Source organism: Manis pentadactyla, chromosome 8, assembly GCF_030020395.1.
Source record: "Manis pentadactyla isolate mManPen7 chromosome 8, mManPen7.hap1, whole genome shotgun sequence".
Classification (NCBI taxonomy): domain Eukaryota; kingdom Metazoa; phylum Chordata; class Mammalia; order Pholidota; family Manidae; genus Manis; species Manis pentadactyla.
The window spans coordinates 5,810,002-5,835,974 of NC_080026.1; the positions used below are offsets into that span (position 1 = coordinate 5,810,002).

The 25,973-nt window shown below is 40.4% G+C and overlaps 1 protein-coding gene across 2 annotated transcripts in view; it reads right to left on the reverse strand.

The window, feature by feature from the left end:
- CERS6 (ceramide synthase 6) overlaps window positions 1-25,973 on the reverse strand; it is a 297,980-nt gene that overhangs the window by 58,505 nt on the left and 213,502 nt on the right. For both annotated transcript variants that reach the window (XM_036884024.2, XM_036884025.2), the window contains exons 5-8: window positions 23,900-23,950; window positions 20,088-20,180; window positions 8,150-8,278; window positions 5,331-5,437 (exon numbers count right to left, since the gene is read on the reverse strand). In XM_036884024.2, coding sequence (XP_036739919.1) covers window positions 5,331-5,437; window positions 8,150-8,278; window positions 20,088-20,180; window positions 23,900-23,950 — 380 coding nt within the window. The remainder of the gene's footprint in view (window positions 1-5,330; window positions 5,438-8,149; window positions 8,279-20,087; window positions 20,181-23,899; window positions 23,951-25,973) is intronic.

Here is a 25,973-nt window from a genome sequence, read left to right on the forward strand (position 1 = left end):
AAAGAACTAGCCTGACATATACTTGCATTTTATGAAATTCTGTGAGATTCTGTGAACAGTAATGATTACCTCTGGTGGCTCCGGATAGGCATGGCCTGTTAGGATTTGAGGGAATAAGGCAACTGGTACGTGTCCAACATTACATGCTCACTGGATACTGAGAGCTGACGATTTTATGAGTCTCATAATTGAAGAAAACATTTTAACATTTTACTTCAAAAGCATCTAAGGTTATGGGCCCTTAATCTAGACTGGTTGTACGTTACAAAATGTAATAGGAATTTCTGACCACTAGATCATAATGGGAATTTCCAGCTTTACTAGTAATATAACATACTTTTTAAATGTTTACTATTTAATAAAGTACTTTACAGTTATAGAAACTGCTACAAACAGCATTTCACTTAATCCTTAACATTTCCTCACAAGGTAGATGGACTGGATCCTATTAGTTTCATTTTCCAATGAGGACATACATGAAGAGAAGTTATACATCTAGTGCTCAGACCATACAAATGAGGGGGAGAACCAGGACTCAAAACAAGCAGTCTTTCTACTGATTGTACCATGCTATTTCCCATCTGGGATCTTTGTAGAATTGCCTTTTTTGCTACCAGATTCTAATATATGGCCTAGAAATATTGATGCTTACAATATGGCATCTTGGCTGGGACACAACTATAGGGACAATCATTTTAAAATGACTCCTTTGTATGTAACAGCTACCAGAAATGTATCTCATCAATAGCTTTACAGCCTGCTCCTTTAAGAAGATGGTTTCTATTGTACAAAGAACAACTGGAACTTATTAAGTAGTTGCTGAATTGAAGTGATGATGTCAGGCATCTAGAGTCCAGAGAGAGCAGGTAAATCATAGACTAAGTGAATCAGTCTTCTCTGTGTAATATGGGAAATATTGCAGCTACCTACTCCATAATGATTTAAGGAGTTTAACTGAGAAAACACACGTGAGCCCAGTTAACATGAAAGAGTACCTACTCCACCCAACAAGTATTTACTGAGCAGCCATTCTAAGCAAGGCATTGTGATAGATGCTGTAACGAGACCGAGCACAGCCCACTCTTCCAACCAAAACCACAGCTTTATAAAATATGGGAAATTGTTAAGGCTGTCAGGGATTACACACAAACGGAGCTGAGGAAAGACAGATACAGATCAGTGAAAATGGTAACCGCTTCCTATGACGGACAAGCTTACTCTCAAGGATGAGCAATCACTGACTATCCAACTACAATGTAAAGGCTAAAATGCACAGACCTTTGAGTAGATGGTGGTGATGTGAAACCCAAACCCTACTTTGGAGATTCACTATGCAGTAAAAGAAGACAAATCTCAGTAATTTTTAAAACTGGTACATATTACAATGATATTTTGGATATACTGAGTTAAATAGGACATGTTAATTAAATGATGTCACCTGTTCATTTTTGCTTTTTTAATGTGGGTTCTAGAGAATTTAGAATTACTAGGAAGACTGAATTATATTTATATTGGCAGTGCAGTTTTAGGAGGACAGATTGTGGCCAAAAGAGGAGTTTGGGCAATCCATACTTCTGAGAAGGCTGGTCATGGTATATGCCATCTCTGTGAAGCAAGGACTGACACCCAACAGCACACGAGCCAAGTGTCAAACCCACAAATCACAAAAATTCTGATGGTTCACATGGGAACACAAATACCGTCAGCAGGGACCTGGAGGTATGTATCATTGGTGAATCTAAAACAAATGGACTGAAAACTAAAAGAAGTCGAGGGCCTGGGGGATAATTCTGTTTCTTCTTCCAGGTGAAGCACAAGTATTTGAAAGAGAAGTAAGTCGATGAAATGCCTGTTAGAATTGACGTCCAGTCCATCTTTTGCACTTCCTCCCAGGAGCCAGTGACTATTTCACACTCACACTCTATCTAGTGTAATGGTTTACTTGGCTGACAAAGCTCGTTAGTACCCTCAACCAAACTATTTAATATGGACAATCCATTCATATTATTTATCTCCAGCAAATGTTCTGAAAATAACTGATAATCTCCAGCAACCCCACCACCACCCCAATTATAAACAAGAATACTGTAGGAACCTGCAGGGATTCACCTGCACGTGCCCCAGGGGAGGCCCTATGTCTAACTGAATTCAGCACCCAGCCCAGTACTGATTACACATAAGCAACCCAATAAATATTCACTGAATACATTTTAAAAGTGTAGTACTTTAGAAAGTAAAAAGGCCACACCTAAACAATATGGAAAAGTCAATGGCTGGAAATTTTAGACTGGTTAAAATCACTTGTTGCAGATGGATCATCTAGCAGGTGGGGGTAGGTGACTAGAAATGAAGAGCCTGGAGCCCACGAAGACCTCCCCAAATCGAGTCATGCTAGAAAGCCCTCAAATTCTTTTTTCAGCCTGCCTGCGTATGCAGAGGGTGTCTTAAACAACAGAGGAAATCTTTGAGAGAGTCTTTCATTGGGCTTTTTAAATGTGGAAAAATAGCAGACATGAATGACAGAGCAGTTGTAAGACAATAACAAAGAGGAAAATCATAAAGAAAGGCTGGTGGTTGAGAGACAGGTCAGCCTAAAGAAATTCGTCTGTACTGTCCCAGGAGCTCCTCCTGGTCAACGTTTTTCTTCAAGGAGTCGAGGGAAGTGTGAAAGGCGATGTGCAAGCAGTACGGGGGTGGGAGGGAAAAGTGTTGCACTGCATGCAGTTCAGAAGACCCTCATCATTGGGCTGAAAACAGCATGATGAAATCTAATGGGAATAAATGTGCTTTATGTACTAGGTTCACAAATAAGTCATAATTAGAAATAGAAACAAATAAAAATGAAATACATTTAGGGTAAGGGAGAGGGACTCTGGGAAGAACTCAGATGTTTATCAGATCACACCAATACCACGTGGAAGCTGTTTACAAGGCAGGCAAAGGCAGGCTGCACTGGAAGAAATGCAGTTTTAAGTAAATCTTGTTTTTAGTTCTCTTATACTTTTGTACCAGCAAGTCCACATTTGGAACATCATGATAACGGGAATTCTGAGGAACAATGGAATATGAGGGGATTAAAGATACTTTCTGAAGGAGAGAAAGCCTACAGAAAACTTCACCTTCTTATATTTTCAATTAGAAGTGGTAGGGTACACTCAGTTTGTTTTCCAGGTGGTACTTTTATGAGGAGGATCCCTCTGAGAATGTGATAAAGCCATGGGCCGACCCCAACACCCAAGAAAAAAAATCATACACACGTGCATGTTTTCATACAGCTTCAAGAGGTTCTAAATCAGATTAAGAGTTGTAAAGACCCAGGTTTCTGTTTCACGTAAGGAACTCTCTCTCCCTCCACTTCTAAAGCAATACTCCTAATGAAGGAGATTGATAGAAGAATTCCTCTCCTGGGCAGAGGGTGCGGGAGAGGAGTCTGCAGTCCGTAACATGCAGAGTTCCTCCCAATTCTAGGATTCCCTAGGCTACAAGGAATGTTTGAGTAATTTCACAGTATTAAGGAAAACATTTAAAACACTACTTGTGATTGTCATTCATGTTACAATTTTAAATACTAACAATAACCATTACCCTATAGTACCTGAAACAGTCAAAACACACACTTGACATATCTCAAAAGGATTTTATTCACTAGATGCACATCTACAACGGCAGCAGGTATATAAATTATGTTTTGTGTTGCAAACAATACTTCTCCCCACAAGCTGCCTTTCGAGCACCTTGGCTGCGCCAGGGGCCAAGGCAGCACAAGGCCCACATTTGTGACATAAACTCATATTTGGATACAAGGATTTTTCTACGGGGCTACTTTACACCATCATCACAGGACATACCTATGAATCATCTTTTCAGCAGCATCACATGATTTTTATAGCCTGGGGCCTATGTTCTGGGTAACTCATGGTTGTTGAAACCCGAAGAGCTTTTTTACACATTAGCTAGAGGGCAGGGAGGAGGTGCATCTTAAATTTAATTCTACCTTTAAAGGGAAGTAAGTAAATCAGAGTACTCGAGAGTGATGCTTATTTCTTTAAAAGTTAGGTTCCCAGAAATCCTAAGTAGGAAAAGCTTTCTATTATTATTTTAAGAAATATTTCCTGGATTTTGCTCAAATTTCTACTACTTAAATTCTTACCACTAGTTCTGCTAATAATCGTGAAAGGGCCCCAATCCTGAAATAATTCTAGAAACATTATATTAAACTTAACTTCAATGTTTCCTACCTACAATCATATAAAACTATAATGAGTTTTTATACATGCCTGTTGCTAACACACAGTGCTGCTGCTTGCAAACGATTTTCATAAAGAAGTGTCCAGAAAGGCTGTGAGCCTCAAGGAGAAGCTGTGTGTGTGTGTGTGTGTGTGTGTGTGTGTGTATGTGTGTGTTTTATTAATTTGTTTGTGGAGTCCCAGTTCTAAGTTTACTCACTTAGAAGCCCCCACTGTATTGTCATTTTTCTCTTGGGGCTGAAAAGCAAGGCACTATTGCATCCCTTCATTTCCTGGCTTTCTCCAATTTCCATTGCTTTCATTTCCCATTCAAATCAATATCTCAAAATGGAAAAATAAAACCTGCCATCAATGGTTGACTTTGAGTCATACAGAGGGCTCATTTTCTTCTAGTTCAAGTAATAGCCTTTCCAAAAAAGATGAATGGCATTAGACCTATTTTCTAGAGAAGGGATTGTCGAATTCCATCAACATCTGTCATATCTGTTTTCTTAGCTCTCAACAAAACGAAAGAACATCCAGACATTAAGGGGCCATAGAGAATTTTAGGGGTTATTTTTAGGTTATACCTTCCATCTGGTTTAGCAGTAAATACAGCTGGTGAGGAGAATTGTATAGAATAGTGGTTCTCAAACTCTACTGTGGAGCAGAATCATTAGGAAGGCTTATCAAAACACAGACTGTCAGGCCCCACCTCCACAGTCTATGACCCAGTAGGCCTAGGGTGGGGCCCAAGAAGCTGTATTTCCAGAAAGTTCCCCGGTGATTGTCCTGCTGACAGTCCAGAGACAACCTCTGTGAACCCCTGGTAGAGGAGGTATGTAACTGGTTTCCATGTCCTATTTCCTTTATCAGTTCGAGCTTTCCTGGCTAGGGTGTTTGAATCCTACTCTAGACTGGACCCCAAATGGCAGACACTTCCTGTGGCTTCAGAGCCACATACTTTTCCAAGCTGTTTCTAGAATCCATCCCCTGCTTTCTTCAAACCTCTTGCTCAGAATTTGGAGTGAAATTCAAAAGGAAATGGCTCGAAAGCCTATCTGGAAAAGGAGGCTCTACTGAAAAGAAGACTGACGTACTCACCAGAGAGGAAATATGCACAGTCGTGTGGTGATAAAAACCATGCCAAACATAATAAACAGGAGATCACAAATTTTCTGAAACTTGGCATAATTTGCCATTTTGGCAGCCTATGAAAGGAAGGAATGTAACATGTGAATTTAGTTAAACTGATAAATGAAAAGCTTCTTTCAATATGCATGAGTCTCCTATAAGATATAACTTACCAAATGCATAAAACTGCCTGCTACTTTGAAATGTCATGCATCATGCTTCAGTATCTATAAATTACCCGTAAGCTGAATGAAATGCTGCATTAGCCATAAGTAGAACTACTGACTGTCACAGATTTAATAAAATATTCAAGAACCTGAAAAATTCAATTGTATGGCTGATTGCAGGAAAACAGAAAAATAAGAATATTCTTACATTGTAGATGATATTAGCAAGCTGAAGACACCAAAACAGGAATTTGGCTTAACAGGTCAAAAGAGAAAGTGCTAGATAATTCTTTAAGCCTTTAATGAGTCCCAACACTAAGGCTACAAATTTACAGAATATATGGAGCCTTTCTGTATGTCTTCTCCTTTCCTAGAATTATAGGTTTTCCTTAAACAGGCATGGGGAAAATTCTGGGAAGAGAGTTTCTTGGCTTATTCTCATAAGTTTAGAATTGAAGAATGTGTCAAGATCATGTTATTTCAACGAATCCATTTAGGTATAATATTCAAAGTTACATTAATGGGCCATTTTCTAGATGACAGTCACTAATGTTCAAAGTATCTGAGAGAAGTTCTCTAAAAATTTATGATAGTGATTTAAGTGACCACTTTTTATATTATAAATTAGTCTAGGGAAGAACTCACATCCTTTCTCTACCATCTACTTTGTACGGAGGACTCTAAGAATAGGTGAAAACATAATTTTGCTTGACCACTTCTTTTTACAATTTCACATAGAATTCACAAGTACCCACCCACAGGGTTATAAACTGAAGACGTCCTCTCAATTCATAACATTGTTTTTCTACTTCTTGGAACATAAATTAGCCACGTTAAACTTGAAAGGATTGTCGGCAGCATCCACAGAAGCAATAATTTAGTATCTTTAAGTAAACACAAAGCTGTGAGAAAAATGTATTCCTAAAGGGAAATATCTATTAATTGAGTGGAAGCCAGGATCATGGACTTTTAATTTCGTGACGACTGAGAGTGTCAGACCACAAATTATATCAAGAAAGAAAAAGAAGTATCTTCTGCCTCCTCCTGGTTAGGCAAACCATGTGGTTTTTCTTTTATGTTCAAAACATGGCCATGTTAGGGCTCAGCAGTATTGGATAAAAAAGCATTAAACACCAATTTTTCTGAAATGTCTAGGCCAGAGATCCCACTTCAAAGAGTTGACAGTTGACATATCTCATTATTTGGATATTCCCAGGCATTATTTTCTAATGTCAAAGAGACTCCAGGTGATGAAGAACATTCTCTTTCAAGCCAGATGACCGGGATTTTGGATTATTTTTCTTTTCTGGGTAAAAGAGGCAGATGACGATTCAACCAACATTTTCTGAACCGTGGCTCTGCCAAGCAACATGTCAGCTCTTTCCACAGACGTTAAGGCTCACAGATTACCAAGGATTGATTTCAAAACTGTAAATTGTTGTATAAATTTCCACTTTCAAGCATACTTAGGATTTAACCAAATGTATCTGATTTTCAGGGGATTACCTTTGCACTACTTATATTTCTCCTTCAAAAATATGCTGAATAGTGTCTACCTTGAATCACTTAAAAATAATAGCACCAACCTATTATATGACATATCTAGCCCATTAGGATTCTTTGTATGTTTCATAACCTTATAGAAACCAGAGTTTTTAATATGATGCTGCATATGCTTCAAACCATAACTAATTGCCTTTATGGTAGAGTCAATCTTACGCCTTGGGATTTCTGCTTATATTGCAGTAACAGGTCACTATCTGAGGGCCCCTCTATCTACTTTCAGTACTAGCCAGTGCTTCAAAGAGACAGAACTATGGGGCAAGAGACAAAACAACCAGAATACAGATTCTAAGACCTATTTCTACATGGAATTTGTATTCTAGTAAGTTCATTTTTGGTCAGTTGCATACATTTCTCTTATATACAAAGTGGAAAATCTTATTTAGATAACATTATTTTATAGGGACCATAATTAAAAGAAAATGTCAGATCAAAATTTTCCTGGGGATTTTATCTTTTGAAATACGGTAGAAGCATTTTTCTTTTTCTTTTTTTCTACTTTAACAATTTAATAAGTTATAATGGTTTAGAAAGTAAATCAAAGGGCAACCAGTATTTCCTCAGATACTCTTTGTACTTATATGCATAGAAAACATAGTTTTTATATATAATCTGCAATTCATATACACTTTTCACTGTAAAAATACAAGGATACCATGCATATCAGCAATAAAAACTATGACTACTAATTAATTTTATCAAGATGTTCAACTACTTTTAATAACTAAACTGAGTTATATATACTTGCCAGATAAAAACACCAGAAACAAAACCTATCCAAGTAATGATTTTCCTATTGTAAAGCATTCATTTCTTAAGTATGCAATAGTGATAGTTTTCATTATGCTATTAATAAAAAGTGCTAATATGATGAACATTTTCTGTATAAAAACTTATATATTAAAATCTAACTTTAAGCAAGTAGCAAGCTAACCTGCAAAGAAACACTGCAACCATATACTGTCTCCCCCCAGGCCACCCAGCCTAACAGAACTGATGATTCGGGGGATGTCCTGAATTCTGGATTTTGTACTGTTAAAGATGAAAGAGAACTTTTACCTCTAGAAAAGCATCAGCTGAATCATGAAGACAGAGGATCAGGGTCCCTACTCGGGCCATATTGTTGACATATGAAAAGCTAAGCAAGAAAATAGACAGAAGGTGATGCAGGAACATAGCGCCGAAGTCCTTGGAAAAGGAAAACACAGCATGTTAGGGCTCAGCAGTATCACATTCCCATTCAGCTGTTCACCCGCCCCACCAGTCCTTACAGAGCTCTCCCTGGGCCTCACCCTGGGGACCCTACAGTGAGTCTGACAGAACGACTCCTTCACCATATAGTGGCTGAGACACCAAAAGACCAGGGCCTGTGGAGGTGAGAAATGCCAGGACCACAGTTCGATCATAAAGGGTGTTTTGTACCACCTCGAGGAATTTGCAGCTAGGACTGAAATGGCTGCAGGATTTCAAGCAAAGAAAGGCATTCCCTGCACTTGTACTTGAGGAAAATCTTTCGGGCAGCAGTGCAGGTCCAGCTGGACCACTTTCCTGATTACTTGTGGCTGGGGCTTCTGTATCCTTCTGTAACAAGCCCATTGGGATGTTAAGGTAAGAATCCTAGGATGTCAGCTCTTCTGATGGGTCCTATACAAACAAGCCCTGAATTTTTATTTTATTATGGTATCATTAATATACAATCACATGAGCAACATTGTGGTTACCAGATTCCCCCCATTATCAAGTCCCCACCACATACCCCATTACAGTCACTGTCCATCAGCGCAGTAAGATGCTGTAGAGTCACCACTTGTACTAAGCTCTGAATTTTAGCCATTTCCTGGTCTGTGGTCATTAGAAAAAAGGTTTTGGCAAAAGTAATGGTAAATTGCTCACCCTCATTTTGGTCAACTTCTTGAGCCACGTGAAAAGATCATCTTTCTCTGATGCTGATTTACCTCCTGACAGTCTGGACGTGTTTGCTGTGACATGGGATTTCCACTGCTCAGAAATATAGTCTCTTTTTCACTGATATTGTTACTCTTATTAACCTATATTTCTCCCAGAATAAATTTAAACTTCCCTGAAATTCTCTTAAATGCCAGGACTGGCCTTAATGGTGATCCCCATGAATTGTGGAGGGAAAGGACTGCTCTCGTACAGACCGTTCGTGTAGAGACCGACAAGGCAGCCCGGATGGCAAGCACACTATGAGACAGAGAAGCAAGCAAGCAGGTGCATGCATACACACCTCTCTTTCTTCAGTGGCTGTTGGCATCATATGGTTTGGGGCTTGAGAGTTCAACTTCAGCGGTTTTAAAACATTTAAATAATGGTCTTTGTTTAGATCTTGGAAGTAAGTAATGATAGTCCATAAGTAATGAAATACTGCTCCTATTATTTCACTGCATAATTCCTATATTGAAAAAGTTCCCAATTATTTGATTTTAATTTATATTACTTGAATCTACCTACGAATATTTCTACTATTTAAATTCCTCTGATACAGAACTCCTAAAAATGTCTCTTTATGTTTTATAAAATCAAGTTTTAAATGACAATGATGAAATAAAGTTAACTGTGTATGTTTACAAGAAAAAAACAAGATGTTCAAACGGTTCTGTATACACTTTGGTGCACATGTCCTGAGGTTATTTTTTTGCCTTGGAAAGTTCCAAACACTTATTGATAACCATACATGTTGACTTATGGCCACGATAAACAATATATTCGTTTCCTAAAGAAGCTCAGATGATTTTTAAAATGAAGCAACTATTTCTGCTATTTTCGATTAACCAGGCCTCCAAATTAGCTGTGCTGCCCTGATGGTGAGTACCACTGTCGGGGGCCTCATCTGTCTTGCATCAGTTCGTTCTGGCTGCCCAGGGCGGAGCTGCAGAACCGAGTCCTGCAAACTTCTGCTGCCGATGACGGAGCACCAGGCTTCTTCCTCCAGAACAGCGCTGGCAGCTAGTTCTCAGCTCACTGGCGGAGGCAAGTGATGCCCGTGCTCTGAGTTTGCTCAGTGATTATGTACACACTAACTTCCCAGTTTTGCCTACTTCTGATGTTCTCTGATGTTTTTGTAGTGTCTGTAATTTTTCCAAATCATTAAAGTTGGACAAAATCTAAGTGCCTTAAGCATAAAATAAAAATCGCCTCTGACATCTTACTATGCTGATGAACATCAACTTCAATGGGGTATGGAGGGGACTTGATAATACGGGTGAATGTAGGAACCACAATGTTTTTCATGTGAAACCTTCATAAGAGTGCATGTCAGTGATACCTTAATAACAAAAAAATAAATAAAGTTGCCTCTGATAGCTTCCCATTGGAAGATGAAATCTAGTCTAGTCCAGGCTGTTACCAGAAATTTACTAGGTTCAGTTAACTGGAGTACAGTATTCTATCAGACAATAACTACTTCAAAACAGTGGATCAACTAACATGAAACTAATCTATCAACTGATATTGTAAACTGTTTCCTAAGTACAATTAAATGAAAACATACAGCACTCAATTCAACAGAGGAGGGAGTTTACATTCTCCCATGCTTGATACCCAGTTCTTAAAGCCTAACCAGCTATCTAACTAGAACAATACCTCCCACATTTCCTTTTGTTCATCCCTGAATGACTGCTCTCGATTCACTGAAAGAGAAAACGAGTTTTCTCTATTTAGTTTCAAAATGAATAAATATAAATTGAATAAAACACTTACAGATGATTAGTACCATTTTATAATTAAGTTTCCTACTTTGTATCTGATACAATTTATCCTAATTTATCTGATATAAATGTCAATAAACAACACAAAGCAGTTGGCAAGATAGCAAGACTCCCCTAAAAACAAGCAGCTTATTTTGCCAGGCAAGTTTACTTTGTGAAGATGATTTCTGTATGTAAACCCCCTGGTCCTGGAAAACACTTTTTACTGAGGGACTCAGACTTAAGCCCATGGCAGAAGACCAATTTTCATTATACAGTCATATCTGTATGCATATGAAAAAGCATGAATAATGAATTTTGCCTTTTATATTTCTGCTTTAGAAAACATTACACACAGTGAAACACCTTTAATAAAAGCCACGCCATCACTATTTTATATGTCCCTCACATCTCCTCACCCTGACACATCTTTAAGGTAGACACTGAACCTGGTCCAAATAACAGTTTTTAAATAAACTGTCGATTTGGGTGTTATCGATGCAGGGTGGGAAACTCCCATCCTCATGTTTGTTTCGGTTGGAAGGGATTGCTGTGCATGTAGACACAAGCACGGCTGCAGGAACCTGAGCATTTTAGGATGCAAATGTTTCCCTGCGTTTTAGGTAGCAGCAGTTAGGGAGAGAGATGGTGATTTCTCGTTGGCCTTCAGTCTGAAGACTGATCCTAAAGCCCTTACTCATAACCAACTGGCCTGGCCACCGGCTTCACTGGTGTCGCCAACCTCCTGCCGCCCAGCTATGCTGGATTCTGGACACATTCACAGCCACCATCAAGGGCTTCTTCTCTGTCTCCTGCCTAATATTCACCCTAACCCCACCCTTACTCCAGTGGCTTCTCCTATGTTAATTATCAGACACAGAAAAAAACACAATCAGATGTGGTCTTGACTCAAATGCATTTACAATGTGTCTTGAATGAAAGACTTCAAGGAAGAGCCATCCACTTTAATGCCAGGAGCTGGTAAAATAATGCTGTGTTTTACCTAATTACAATTCCAAGTGGCATTTAGAGAACCCAAAATAGTCTCTTAGTCTGTTCTGTGCCGCTTCCACATCAGAAACTCCTGGGTGTAAGTAAAATTCCAGCTACCTGGGCTCTGTCCCCAATTGTTAGAATGATAATCGGCATCCTTAGTTCAATTATCCAGGGGAATTTTATGCACAATAAAATATTAGCCCAGAAACACCAGAGAGATGAGCCTCTCATTAAGATGTAAGTCGTATGTCCTATGCAATGGAACTCTCCTTGTAATGATAATGCAGAGTCTTTGAAAAAATACTCTATCTTTGGGATGCCCCAGAAATTCATCTTAACACACATGTTTATGAAGGCAAAATTGACTCATTTCTCACTAAAAAAAAAAAAAGAAACACCACAAAGAATAAGCAACTTGTTCTTTACATTCCCATTTTCTGGATAAAGTAATCATTTTATGCAGCTTCTTTTGGGCATAACCTTTGCAACAAATGAAGAAAAACATTGTTGAGCCTTCCCACAAAAGAAAGACCAAGACTTGAAGTGATGGCTGATTTAGATGTGCATGGATGGTGAAGAACACGAAATACTTCTAAGGTGCAAGGCAAAGAAAAGACCTGAATTTAATTTAATAAAATTAATATAATAAACTTACAGTCTAACTCTGATGAATACAAATCAGATAATTAGCACCAGGTTACCCATATAACAGATTTTCAAATTCTCTAAGAAAACAAAAGGGCAGCACCATAATTTAATGCTGATTTCATTTTACAGCAACTGTGGCAATAATAAAAATCTATCTTTATTCTTTTTTTTTTTTTTTAAGTTTTCTTACCTGAACCTTCAAGCTTCAGATAAATTTGCATGATTTTTGACAGAGTGGCGTGTGCCTTTTCCTAGAGATCAATGACAAACTGCCTTAACATCTGTTCGCTGGGGATTTTGTTGGGGAGCATGGATATGGGAGCACAGGACTTCAGGCATGTAACTTGGCAATGTGCAGGGATGTGCAGGGCAGACTGGCCACTCAGGCCCCATCTCCACCCCAGGACATATACACAGATGGAAATAAGGAGGATTTCAGACAAAACCTACATGTACCAAGAATAATCATAGTTCAATACTTTTTCCACTGAGGGAATATGAAAATTTAATAGATTCTCAACCTTTGGCTATAGTTCAAATCCTGATTAACAGCATGAATATACATATATAAAACCTCTTAGAAAGCAAAGAAACAAGTAAAAAATTATCGAGGTCTTGAGATAATGACTCAAATGAAAGTATATTCAGGGTAATTTACAGAATTCAATTGATTCTGATTTGCCCTATATTAGGAAATTTGAGGAAAATGGTATCTTTTTCTTACCAGGACATGTGAAAAGTTCACAAAATGTATGTCGATGTTGACCTTTGGGTAGCTGCAATGGCCTGCAGTTGACTTGGTCATTATATTTTCTAGCTGGCCTTAAATTTTGGCTCACTATAAAGAGAATTAGTTGAATGTGTCATTTAAAGAAAGGTATTTCAATTAACGAGACTATTCAAAAACTGTGACTAGAATTCACTTTCACTCTCATGTCTGCACTCGAGAACTCATGCACTCCAGGGTAAACATTTACCGGAAAATTTGGAAAGGGATGAAAAGGTGTGATTTATTTGGGAAGCGTTTGCTCAGTTATAAAGTAGAGTAGCAGGAATGATTCAATTATACCTTCTCTAAAATTCAATCCAAACCTTATTCACACTACATTTAGTCAAATTTATTTCAACATTTTTTTTCCCCAACATACTAGATATTTCCCTCTTCAGACTAAATATGTACAGATTTAGGTCCTTGAGGGAGATAACAGTCACACACATCATTCTAAAAACAGTAAGTGACAAGAAATTAGTTGGTTAAAATTTACTAGTGGTTAAAACTGTTACTATTAAAATGTTTTAAATATATATATTGATGTGATTCAAGTATCTCTACTAACAATTCTCAAATCTAATATCCTCGTCATCACCAAGTATGCACATCCAGGCTGCTCTACTTCAAGGCAGAAAAAGGCAGACTATGGCTCCCGGGACAAATCTGGCTCTCCATTTGTCTTTGTAAATAAAGTTTTATTGAAACACTGCCAAGTCTATTTGTTTAATTATTGCCTATGGCAGCATTCCTCTTACAGTGGCAGAGTTGAGTACTTGCAACAGAGACTGTATGACCCACAAGTTTGAAATATTTACCATCTGGCCTTTTAAAGTTTGATGACCCCTGCCTTACAGCCAAATCAAAGAATATATTAAAGGAAAATTATTTATCTTATCTTAGATGTGGGAACTGCATAGTCTCATGGCCATTTTTCTTCAGATATAAAGAATGTGCAAGAGATTAAATTTTCATAGCTATTCTTAAGTAACCCATTAAGTGATGTTCTTAAAATTCAGATAAACTACAAAAAAAGAGTTTTGGCAGGTCTCTCCATCAGAATTTTCTTGAGAAATTGTAACTACACACATTCAAGACAATTTGAAAATCAAGGCATTTCTTCCTCAGCCTTTAAAACAAGAGCTGCCTGTCTGGATGCTATATTACTTTCTCTACTGCGAGATGTACAATACTTTATAGCTTCTGGGAACATAGATAAATGAAATAAAGAACCACTGTGTAAGCAGTGTTTACCCAATCTTTCTCATATGAACAAATATGGCACCATTTCAAGATCAAGAACTCATAATCTCACCTACTATGAATTATTTAGTTAATCTTTAATTTATTTTATTACTGTGGAAAAAAAAAAGGACACAGTAACATTTTACTTGGACAATAGAAAACAGTAAGACAGTGCCACCAGTTCTTCCGGTGTGGCTGGCCAGTGCACGGAACACGTTTCCCTACTCCCTGGAGCCCGCCTTCGTGCTTTCCTTTCTTCTCCCCCATCAAAAGCATACTCTCCAAATGTCCTGTGCTTTCAAACGAGGTACAAGTTTTTCTTAATTATATACGTATAGCTTAGCTTTTTTTCTCATTGAACTTTGGGTAGAAATCTCCATCGCTAAAAGTTTTGCCACATTCCTGGTGCTTGGAGGCTGTTAAGTACACTGTCTGGGTTCGGTTTAAATTACGCTCGGCTCGAGCACACTAATTTGTACAGTTTTTAAGCCTAGAAGGGTCACTTCTGAGACGTTTAAAATATATGCCACATAACAGTCTTAAGGGTGCACAAGTTAACAGAGTTCCTTCTCCATTTGGGGGGAAATACCCACGCACATTGTTTCATTTAATCCTATGCCGTACTGCACCCTTATAAGAAGACTAAGGCATGTATTTTCTTTTATCTTAAAACTAATGGAAGCAGGAAAGAGCTGGAGCATGGCAGGCCCCCCAAAGGCAGCTACAGCACACACACAACACACACAGGGGGTTAGCTATTCTTTCCAAAAGTTCCTAGAGAGCAAACGCAGGCCCATCTGTAAGTTTCTTGCTAAACTTAATAATCATACCTCTCTCTGTTAGCAATCTTTTACAAGACGTAGTTTTCCTTTCAGGTTAAAGACCAAAAGAGCAACAAGCTGATTTCACCAGCTGGGCCCTGAACTTAACCATGGATGATTTCCTGCAAAAGACTCCAAACACGAGCAGGGCTCTGTGGCCAAGGGCTCAGACGTCAAGCCAAACAGCAGCTTAGTTAAGTGGGACATAGAGCTTTGACACAAGCCAGCTGCTCTGAGCTCCAGCACAATAATATTTATTACCTTTTCTTGGAAAATTAGATGTGCAAGAGAAATACTCATTGTGAACAGGTGCTAAAGGGACAGAATTTTAACAAAAATTAAGCCTTGGGAAATAAAAGATGTTTCAAATAATGTTGAATATCAAGAAAATACCTGCTGTTTTAATCAGATACCTGAATGATTTATTTTTACAAAAGAAGGAAGGAAGGGGAGAGGAAGGGAAGGAAGATGAAAAAGGAAGGAAAGGACGAAGGGAGGATCCTTGAAAGATCTTGGTAGCACCTAACAGAATATGTACATTGTAAGCCCACTGCACCAAACGACTACATCCAGGCTGTCCCTTGCCTCCGGGAAGATTAACAGCATATCTCATCACTGACCAAGTGAGTACCAGCCCTGGAAATGATCGAAAGAGAGGCAGTGTGCTCTGGCACCGTGGGGATGAAAGGTTCTCCTCTCTCTCATTTTTAAGCTCCAGATTCTATTTGGAAACAGAGCAATTAACAAAAAATTGGCAATACCAGGATATTTCTAGAGGAGAAGAGTCTGTGAATATAAAAGCCATTTTAGGAAGACTCATGCACCCATTAAATCACAAAAATGGTTTCTAAGCTCACTTTAGGTACTGATTCTCACAGTCTGAGGTAGGCATTTGAATCCAATATTTATAAATCCTGGCCCCTATTTTTAAATGGCTGTTCAAGCTCACTGCCATTTAACAGGAGAACTAAACAAACATTTTTATAACCTTTCTGTTAATGACCCTCAGAATAGCCTTGAGATTTGCTTTGCAAACTCTGATGTCATGTTGTCAGGGGTGCCTTCAAACACCTCTGTTCTATAACTAGGAAGCAGGCTGCTTTTAGAGGGTTTAGTGAATAGTTACAATATGGAAGATGGGGAGTGTATCTGACAGCCAGAACATCCCATAAATCCTCACTGATGGCTGGCTGAACAGCCAAGCCAAAGAACAACAGAGCAATGAGAAGGGGACATCAGGAACCTGCTGTTACAGTCAGCAAGAGGCGGTGGAGGGAAGCAAGGGCCACCACTCACTCATGAGAGACGGTAACGGGCACAAGGCCTTCCTCACTACAGCCTGTGCTGAGTGACACACAGCTCTGGGAGTGGCCGAATTCTCAGTTTGTGCAAGAGGAGAATTAGCCAGGTACGCTAGATCTCACAAAGGTACTTGACCGACTGAAGAGGGAGGGGTGCCAGGTATCGCAACCAAGCTGTTGGTATTAAGATAAAATGTACAATTAATTTTTAAACATTGACAATATGTTCAGGCCTGAGATCAACGTCATGAACTTACTGAAAAATTACCCTTTTTACAGACATTTCCTACAAGGATGTAAGATGTATTAAAACCATATAAATGATATACTTCAACCCTCCAAAAAAAAATCCACTTAGGATAACTTGAGATAATGGTCCTTTGACTTAAAATAATGAAGACTGAGTCCTCTTAGCTCACTGAAAAGACACATTAAATGGCAGATGAGAAAGCTCAGGCAAGCAGAGGGCACTTGGTGAGTCTCGATGTATCACTGTCTCCCTAGGACTAGGCTCCCAGGGGCCAAGGTTGTCTGGCTTTTATCAGTCTCTTTGATTCTAGCAGCACCCCTGCTTCCCACTAAGCAGAAGAAGAACCGATAAAAGGGCAGAGCTGCAAAAGGCTTACTACCTCTAACGTCAGGAGCATGACAGGGCAAGACAACGTGAGAGTTACGTATGTGTCTCAGCTAAGAATGAATCACAGGACTTTGCTTGATAAACTTGGGCTCTACTTCACTCCCACACTGCACAACCTTGAAAAACTTCCATAAACTCACTGCGCATCAACTTTCCCAACTACAAAATGGGACACTGCCTTCTTTGTTACGTAGCTTCTTCTGTGACAGCCTGGAAAGAATGCTCCTCCAAAGAAAATAAAATGCATCTTATTTAGCCTTAAAAGGGAAGAAAACTCTGACAGATGTTATAGCATGGATGAAATGAGTTATGCTAAGTGAAATGAGCCAAATTATAGGAGGACAAATACATCATGATTCCATTTCTATGAGGTACCTAGAGTAATTCAGAGAGGAAAGCAGAGCAGTGGTCGCTGGGGCCGGGAGGGATGGGGGAATGGAGAATTGTTTAATGGGTACAGAATATTAGTTCTGCAAGATGGGGAGTTCTGGAAACTGGTCGCTCAACAATGTGAATGTGCGTAACACTACTGAACTGGATACTTACAAATGGTTAAGATGATAAGTTTTATGGTTTGCATGTTTACCACAGTTAGAGATTAAAAACTAAGTAAGTAAAATGCACAATGAGTCTAGTACAGTGCCTGGCACCCAGGAGCTAAATCAGCCCAAAGTATGAGCACATGAATGGAGAAGGCCCCTCATGTGAGGCAGACGAGGTCTAACTGGCACCGAAGGATCTTCAAACATTTCCAGAAACTGACACAGAGCGTTTGGTGCAATGAGTAAGAGAATCACAAGTGATGGGTGTCAGTGATTATCTGCTAATGCCTAAGGCCTGGTTGACCCTCACGGTACCACCCATTCTTCTGAGAATTAGACAACATATACCAGATAAAGCCTGTGCAGACGTACAGGTCAGGAAAGATAGCTTCTTTTCAGTCAACTCAATCACTGCTGTAGGCTAATGAAAGGAGTATAACTGCAGAAAGGGGATGCAGGTATTAGGACCATAGACTCCTAAATGCTGTTTCACTGCTTCTTGGATACCACTTTGCAATTCAGCAGATTATTGATCTAACCAAGAAATGGTATCTTATAGTGTCGGGCACTATCATAAAGCACAGTCCTATTTGTAAAAGAGCTTGTAAGTTGCCATTATTAAGTCAGAAAATATTCTGATGAGTCCATTTATTCCTGCACCCTAAACCTCCTGATCCCGACCACAGGCAGGGGCACTGATAGTCATGAGAGGCATAAAGATGAACAAACATATCCTGCTCTTCACCCTCCAAGGCTAGTGAAGGGAAAGAGGCAGGTCACCGAACTTTTAAAAAATGCAGTATGCTTAAGTATTGAGCATGTGTAAACTGAACAAAGAAGCAGTGGGTAAAAAAAAACAAACCTTGGGGAAACTGAATACGTCTTCAAAGGAAAGGTTACTTTTGGGCTAGACTGGGTCTGGGAGGAGGTGGAAATGGAGTATATTTTAGCTACAGGTAAAGTCTTGAAAAAAACCCACAGATGCATGGGGAAAAAATGTATTTGAACAATGGTGAGAAGGTATTTGTAGGTAGGACATATTGGTGTGTCAGAAGGGGAAGCAAGGGGGTGGACAGTAAGACTAGAGAGGTATGGGCTTGACTGACCCTGAATATCACCACAGTCTGGCTTTGTCTCTTAGGTTTTAGAACCCTAACTCGTAGGTGGCAGGTAGAAAGAATGACTAGAAAGGAGGACCACTTCTGAGGCTATTACAATAAATTAAGCAAAAGTGTAAAGGACTCAAACTAAATGTGTGAGCCATGTTAAGGAGGGGGTATAGGAATGGCAGAGGGGAGTGCAAAGGCAGACTTCCAGCGTACATGGCTGTGATTACAAGGACCGTTAGAAGAAGAGGACTAGGAGAAGATCAGGTCTCAGTCGGGGGACACTTTGTGTAGGAAGATCAGTATCCTCCTTCCTAAAGTGAAGATAAACAATAAATGACCAAACTGAATCTTGGAGTTATGAGAATTATATGATAAAACAAATAAAAAGAACATAATCCTATTATTATGTCTAGATTTGTGGATGTATGGGCCCAGAAGGAATCGCTAGGAACTCCTGGGACATAGAGTCTGGTTGGAAATGCTGGGGTTATAAGCTCACTCATCCGGGGAGGGGCGTCCTGTAATCCAGGACCGGACCCCGGTGCACAGCACTATGTACAGCATGGGGCCCTGGGAGGGAGGCCAGCAAAGGTGACTGAAGGAATGATCCAAATACGGAAATCTGGAGAAAATGGCATCATGGGAGAAAAGAAGTAGTGAATAGCCAAAAGTGCCTCTTCTGGCCGGAAGCTGCTAGAATGAGTGGGTTTAACACTTAGGAGATCAAGCGCACCCTCAGCAAAAGCTATCCAGGGGAGGAGAAGGGGGAAGCACATCAGAGTTCATTTAAGAATGTTGTAGTTTCATGACATATTTTGATGTTGGATAATTCTTTAATTGGGGAAAAATCCATTCTGTAAGGATGGTACACTGAGATTTTACTCTCAGGAGCTATACATACAATTTTTCTACTTTATTGAACTTGGAGAACAGAGGGACTTATGAGTCAGGCTGAGAGAAAATTACTGCTGTCAGGATTCATGAGTACATTGTCTCATGGAGAAAAGAAGACTAGGTCCCGGGGGGGAGAGGGAGGAGACAATGAGAATAAAATACAAAACCGCACAAATAAAACCGGAGAAGTTTCTGTAATAACGCAGCAAGTAGGCCTAAGCCCGCCCTGCTGGAAGCCAGAGCTGAGCGGCCGTGAGAGCCGGCGCCCACCGCCAAGAACCGTTAAAGACACACGTCTGCAAGCACTTCGCAACAGAACCCCTCTTACCTTTCTTTTGATATCGGTGAATTGGGAAAACATTAAAGACCAGTATAATGACAGCTCCAGCATGTAATAGTAGTGAAGGTCAGGTGTGAGTGGCTGAGGGTCAAAGAAAAAAAGAAAACATGAATAGTAAATAGGAAACCCAATCTGTCCCCCAAACACCTCAAGCTCAGTGCTGAAACATGCTATGGTCTTCTGCCCCCACAAATCCTGGCCCCATTCTCCTTGCGGACAGGAGGGCTTTGAAGGATGCTCTGACCTCCAGCTTGACAGCCTTGGTTTTCTTTCATCTCCAACCAAAAAACTGTCAGTCAGAATCAGCATTTGGTACCCAATTCACTCTCCATTTTAACAATGGCATTTATGGTTCTTTGACATGAGCATCTGCAAGATTCCTTAGGCAACCTGGAAAAAAAAATTCTAACACATTCAGCAGAAAAAATGACCATGGACAGCTGCTGGGAGATTCCCCAGGACAGGGACGAGGGAGGCAGGCAACAGGGAGCATGGTACGCCCATGGGTCACCGAGGCATAGCTTCAGTTCCACATTTAATCAGATATTTCTTCTTATTAGGAAATGTTCCATCCTTTGTAAATACCAAAAAGGATGATTCAAAAATACTTATTAAAATATCAGAGGGACAAGGAAGCCACCAAGAGATACCAGGCTATAAGCACCCAGCCAGGAAGTCAGAGACCAAGCCCCAGTGCCATACCTTAGTAGGTATCCAACTTAGGCCCTAGTTAACTTATTATAAAATGGACACACTCTTCCTTTGTGCCTCAGAGGGACAGGAATGGACAGGGCTTCAGAAAGGCAGCAGAAATCAGAATAGTTATTTCGCATATAAGTCCATAAAAACAAAAGAGAGCTTTAAAAAACCATTGTCAATGAGTCGTCATTTCATTGAGCTGTAATGAAATGTCTTGCATTACCAGAATGAATGAAAGACCTTCGGAACTCACCACATGTACCCATCAGAGGGCTACACACAAGGTTACAGCATCTCGGGGACTCCAGCGAAACATACACGCTCTGCAACCCGCAGCAGCGTTTAACATATGGCTTTGACAGGCAGCCGGCACTCACTCAACCACCACCTCTGTCACCTCCGCCCCTGGGCCTCAAGGAAACCAGATGCCCGCCTCAGTGAGCTTTGGCAACAAATACAGGAGGGCACAGGATACTCCCGCACCAGCAATCCTAGGCTCTGAGCACCAGTGAGCATCACTGTGTTTCTCAAGCCCAGTACCACCTTGGAGGGAATTATTTCCCATTGAATTGTCCTTTTAACATTTGAAGGCATTAGTGAGGAGGGATGGGTATTCAGGGCAGATGTGCGGCAGCCATGAAGTCTAAAAAACATAGCACTTGTGTCAGTATCCTTGGAGCCAAGGGTGAATTTCAGTTTTAATGAGGTTCTTACTGCCCACTTCACCCCCTGGGAAAATGTGACCGCACGCTAGGAGGACAAGGGAGAGCACGTCAGGGGGCTGTGGAGGTCGGAAGGGCACATCCTGCTGTCATAACTGCACAAGCTCACCCAACACGGTAGCTTCTCGGGCTCTCACACAAATCCCACTAAGTTCGTGCTATCGTTTTTGAGATCGTGCAGTCTGCAGGAAATGGCTGCCAGTTCATTCAGGATGAGAGCTGACCCCAGGTCTCGCAGCCGCGGAGGCCCTGTAATCGCCACACTAGGGCTTCTCAGTCCCGCCTTGCGCTTTTTAAGACAAGCTGTCCAAGGCCCAATGGAAGGCAAACTTACAGCATTTTAAACTTAAAATATACATACGTATATAAAAAACACTGTAATAAAAATAATACACGTACTCCTATATGAGGAACAGTGTATCTTTAATAAATTTCCCTAGATCATTACTCTTTCATCTAAAAATTTGTTCAGTTGTTTATCTCACATATATGCTAAATACATACTGTAAATATGTTTCGTGAGCAGGCCCTATCTTTAAAAGTGCTCTTAAGGTTTGGGACTGACAATGAAGTACAATCTATTTATGTAGAGTTACCCACAAAGTGCTATAATTACAGGCATAATCATTATATGCTGTTTTATTTTTGTTACTCACAAAAAGAAAGCAGCTAATTGTTATTTATTAGACTATGGATTTTGTCAAAGGGGACTGTCTTTTTCACAAGAGATCATGAGTTGGTCCTAGATTTGGGGAGCTATATGCCAAATTACTCATTAGCAAGCAATGTATCTTGTTAGGAAAAGACCGTCTTGATCTGAATCCCCACACACAGTATCTTTCCTCCTACACTAGTGTTTCCTGTTTTCAACCATAACTGCCTCTCCCATAAGTGTCCATGTTTTGTGTAGTTGTCTCTGAAATAGTCTGCAAGCGCGTTCTAGGCCATTGCCCTAGCAACTAGCTTTCTCAGAAATCAGCAGTTCCTTCGCTCCAGCCATAAATGTGAATGCTATTCCAAATGACGTCACAGTCACCCAGAAGAGTATCACATTTCAGGTGGCATTTGTCTCAATATTGCTCATGTGACACAATTTACCTCATCACTGCAGTGCACTTGAGCAGCTGCCACTCCAACCTTTGAGTTAAGGTTTCTAGAAGGCTTTGATGTGCTTTTACAAACAGAATCCTAGATATATGTAGGTTTTTCCATGCAGTATATCGTTACAGGACACCAACAGAACTGTGAATGACAATATCCCAAGTATTTAAGATAGTGACATGGCAGCTGGGCCCAAGAATCACAACTGTGTGTAGTGAGTGGTCACCATGGTGTCTTGGCCTCTAGTGGACAGCCCTGGCACGACCAGCTCTCTCTAACCACGTCATGTTGCTTGTTTACATTCCTCCACACGTGGGAGATGGAAACGCAAACTGGAATTCCATTTCAACGTGTCCCTAGCCTTGAACTTGCCCAAGGAATTTCCAGTGCAGTGCCTACCTCCTGCAGCAACACAGGGAATATGTGGAGCTAGCCACTTCCCATTAACCCCTTGTGCACCGAACGGCCCAAAGGCCTCTAAACAGACAACCCAACAGAACCCAAGTCAGACTCAGCAGTCCACGGTGCTGATCAGATGTATGTCTCTTCACTTTATCACTAAAATACCTCGTTGCACTTGATTCTCCTACATAAAATATCCCTATTGAAGTAGAAATTTGAACAATTTTCAGCAAAAAATTACTAGAAAAGACCCAGTTTTGATACTCAAATAGTAACTGGTCTGGGGAGCACCACAAATGCTCATATTACTGAATTCATGGAAGGGCCAGTGGTGTGTAAGTGGAGAAGGACTAAATTGCTCCCTTTCTGGGGTATGACTTTAATCTCATTTTTCAGGCTTTCTGTCGTCTGTGAGTAATGGGACAAGCCCATTCTTCTGTGCTCAAGAAAATTACGCTTTAAACACTGCTCTTTCAGCCACAAAGAGAACACACGCAGCACGCCCGTACCAGCCCCACCCTGGGGCTTCACCTGCCGTCTGGGTAGGGCTGCGCTGCCGCCAGGCCCTCAGGCTTTTCCTCCATAATGACCAGCTGGCTGGCTGTTAGGGACAGGAGTCACCACCTCTGGGACTGGCTGCATCTCTCCAGCAAAGGCACCTGTCACCCTTCATCTGCTAAAGCCACCGAGCTTCGATTCTGAACGTCCCTGGGGACAAACCACTTCCCCACCTAGGCTGCATCCGGCATCAAGCAGCAGGGGCGGGGAGGGGACAGGCAGGGACCAGGGGCCTGCGGGGACCTGCCTGAAACCATGACACTGATGTAAGGAAGATCCTCTACGTGTGTGAAAAGCCAGGCAGCCGTGCGTCCTTACCTGATAGGGGTAGTTGTACCAGCAGTTCCTTGTGTTCCACAGCCAGGGCGTCTGAAAAAAATTACAAAGAGACACATTTTACATGCATTGGAAAGGAAGCAGGCTAAGAGATGCTCATGACAGGTTCTCATTCCCCGATATTTTGGAATTTCAACAATCTACCTGTGTGAGAACAGAAAGACTTAAAAACATCAGAAATAGGATGGGAAGGCCATTCGTATTCCATTCATTCTCTCTGGGTGATCTTCTAGATCCAACTGGCAGTATTTCAGGCTCCCTCTAGGATGGAGTCCTGGCTTCTGTTTTTTATATTTTGCTGTAATCAGCCTAACAGCAGAGCCCTTCAGGGGTCTCGCCACAGCCAGATGCAAACCATCAGTCTCAGTATCATCAGTAAACAATGCCAACCGTTGGTGCAAACCACCCTGACACTCCTCCAGTCCAATGTTTCCAAAGCAATGTTATTAATCAGTTGCTTCATGTCTTGGCCAGGTAAACTTCTTATTTCAGCAGGACAGCTCAGACTAATTCCAGCCCTGAGGGAATCAACCCTCACAGCACACTCCATCCTCTGGTTTATGGTCAAGTTCTTCTAAAGACAAAACTATCATTCCGAATTTGATGGCAATAATTTGCCTTAAAACACTGTAAAATCAGAGAGGACATCTAAGTATCCATGCAGATTCCAAACATTTGCAATAAGCAGGGAGGGTCTGGTATATATTGAAACAGACTGCTGGACAATCGAGTAATAGCAACACAAACATTCTCCTATTTTTGTATTAACTCTGTAATTCTTTTGCATCCCATATCTACAGCCATCAGCGCTTTGTGGTATATACATCTACATACATTTGATATACATCAGTATGTTTCTTATTATTAAGAAACACTCACTCTATCATTGATCCCTTCCATGTATGTGTTTGTGTATCTCAAAAAAGAAGAATATTGTCATTGAAAGATTCATGTTAGGTATGTTTGTATTGACCTAACTTCCTTATCTTGTTGCAGACCTTATAAGATCACAAACTGCCAGCCTCTGCTGACAGAACACTGCAGTTGTCCCCCTGAGAGTCACATGGACACCCTGGCACCCCATTATCATCTTCATCAGGCCTGAGCCAAAGAGGATGAGGGTGTGGTATTAGCTAACATTTGAGTTCTCCCCATGTCCATACACCTTTTCCTCAAGGGTTTTTTCTCCATGATCTGTTACTCACTGACCCAATTAAAAAGTTGTTTACCTTTAGACTATCTCATACACTTTTAAAGGATCATAGTTAAGAACTCACTTTCCCAGTTTTTTATGTCTATAAATAACTGCTCAGGTTAAGTAGCCAGGCAGTGCCAGAGCTGGAAATCAAACTAACCGTCTGGTCCTAAACCCAAATGTCGCCACTGTGCACCCTGCCTCTGAGTCTGATGGAAACTGAGGCAGGCCTCTGTTGAGGAAGCCTGAACTACAGTAAAAAATCACTCTATGCCCTAAACCTGAAAATGTCCAGGGATCTTTATATTCTCCTTTCATTCAAGCACTACTCACCTGCCTTCTTTTTGCCTGGCTTAGCCTTTTGCTACCTGTTCAACACTGTACATATTACGTAGTCTCACTGCACGTAATGTCCTGGGTGCCTCCCTGTCTCCTCCACGTTTCCCCTCCAAACACTGATGTGCATTACCAACTGGCCTCACAGGGTGGTCGTGAGGCTCAAGTGAGAAAGCATGTATGAAAATACTTCAGAGGCTTCAAAAGTTTGATATGTTGTCATCTTACAGTTACATAAACAATACATGTCTCTTGAAGAAGATAGAGAAAATATAGAAAATAATAAAAAATTGAATTCTGATCACTATTAACATTTTCATGCACATCTCATCTTTGGCCTTTTTCTATGTAATATAGATATAAATTGATTTGTTTTTAAGCACACACATATATGCATAATTTTTAAATGTGGGCACAACACACCAGACACTATTTTAAAGTACAGAACAAATGTCAGTTACTACCTTTCTCTCTGATAAAGTTGTTTATGATCTCCAAAATTAGCTGAAAGTCCCCGAGGGAAAG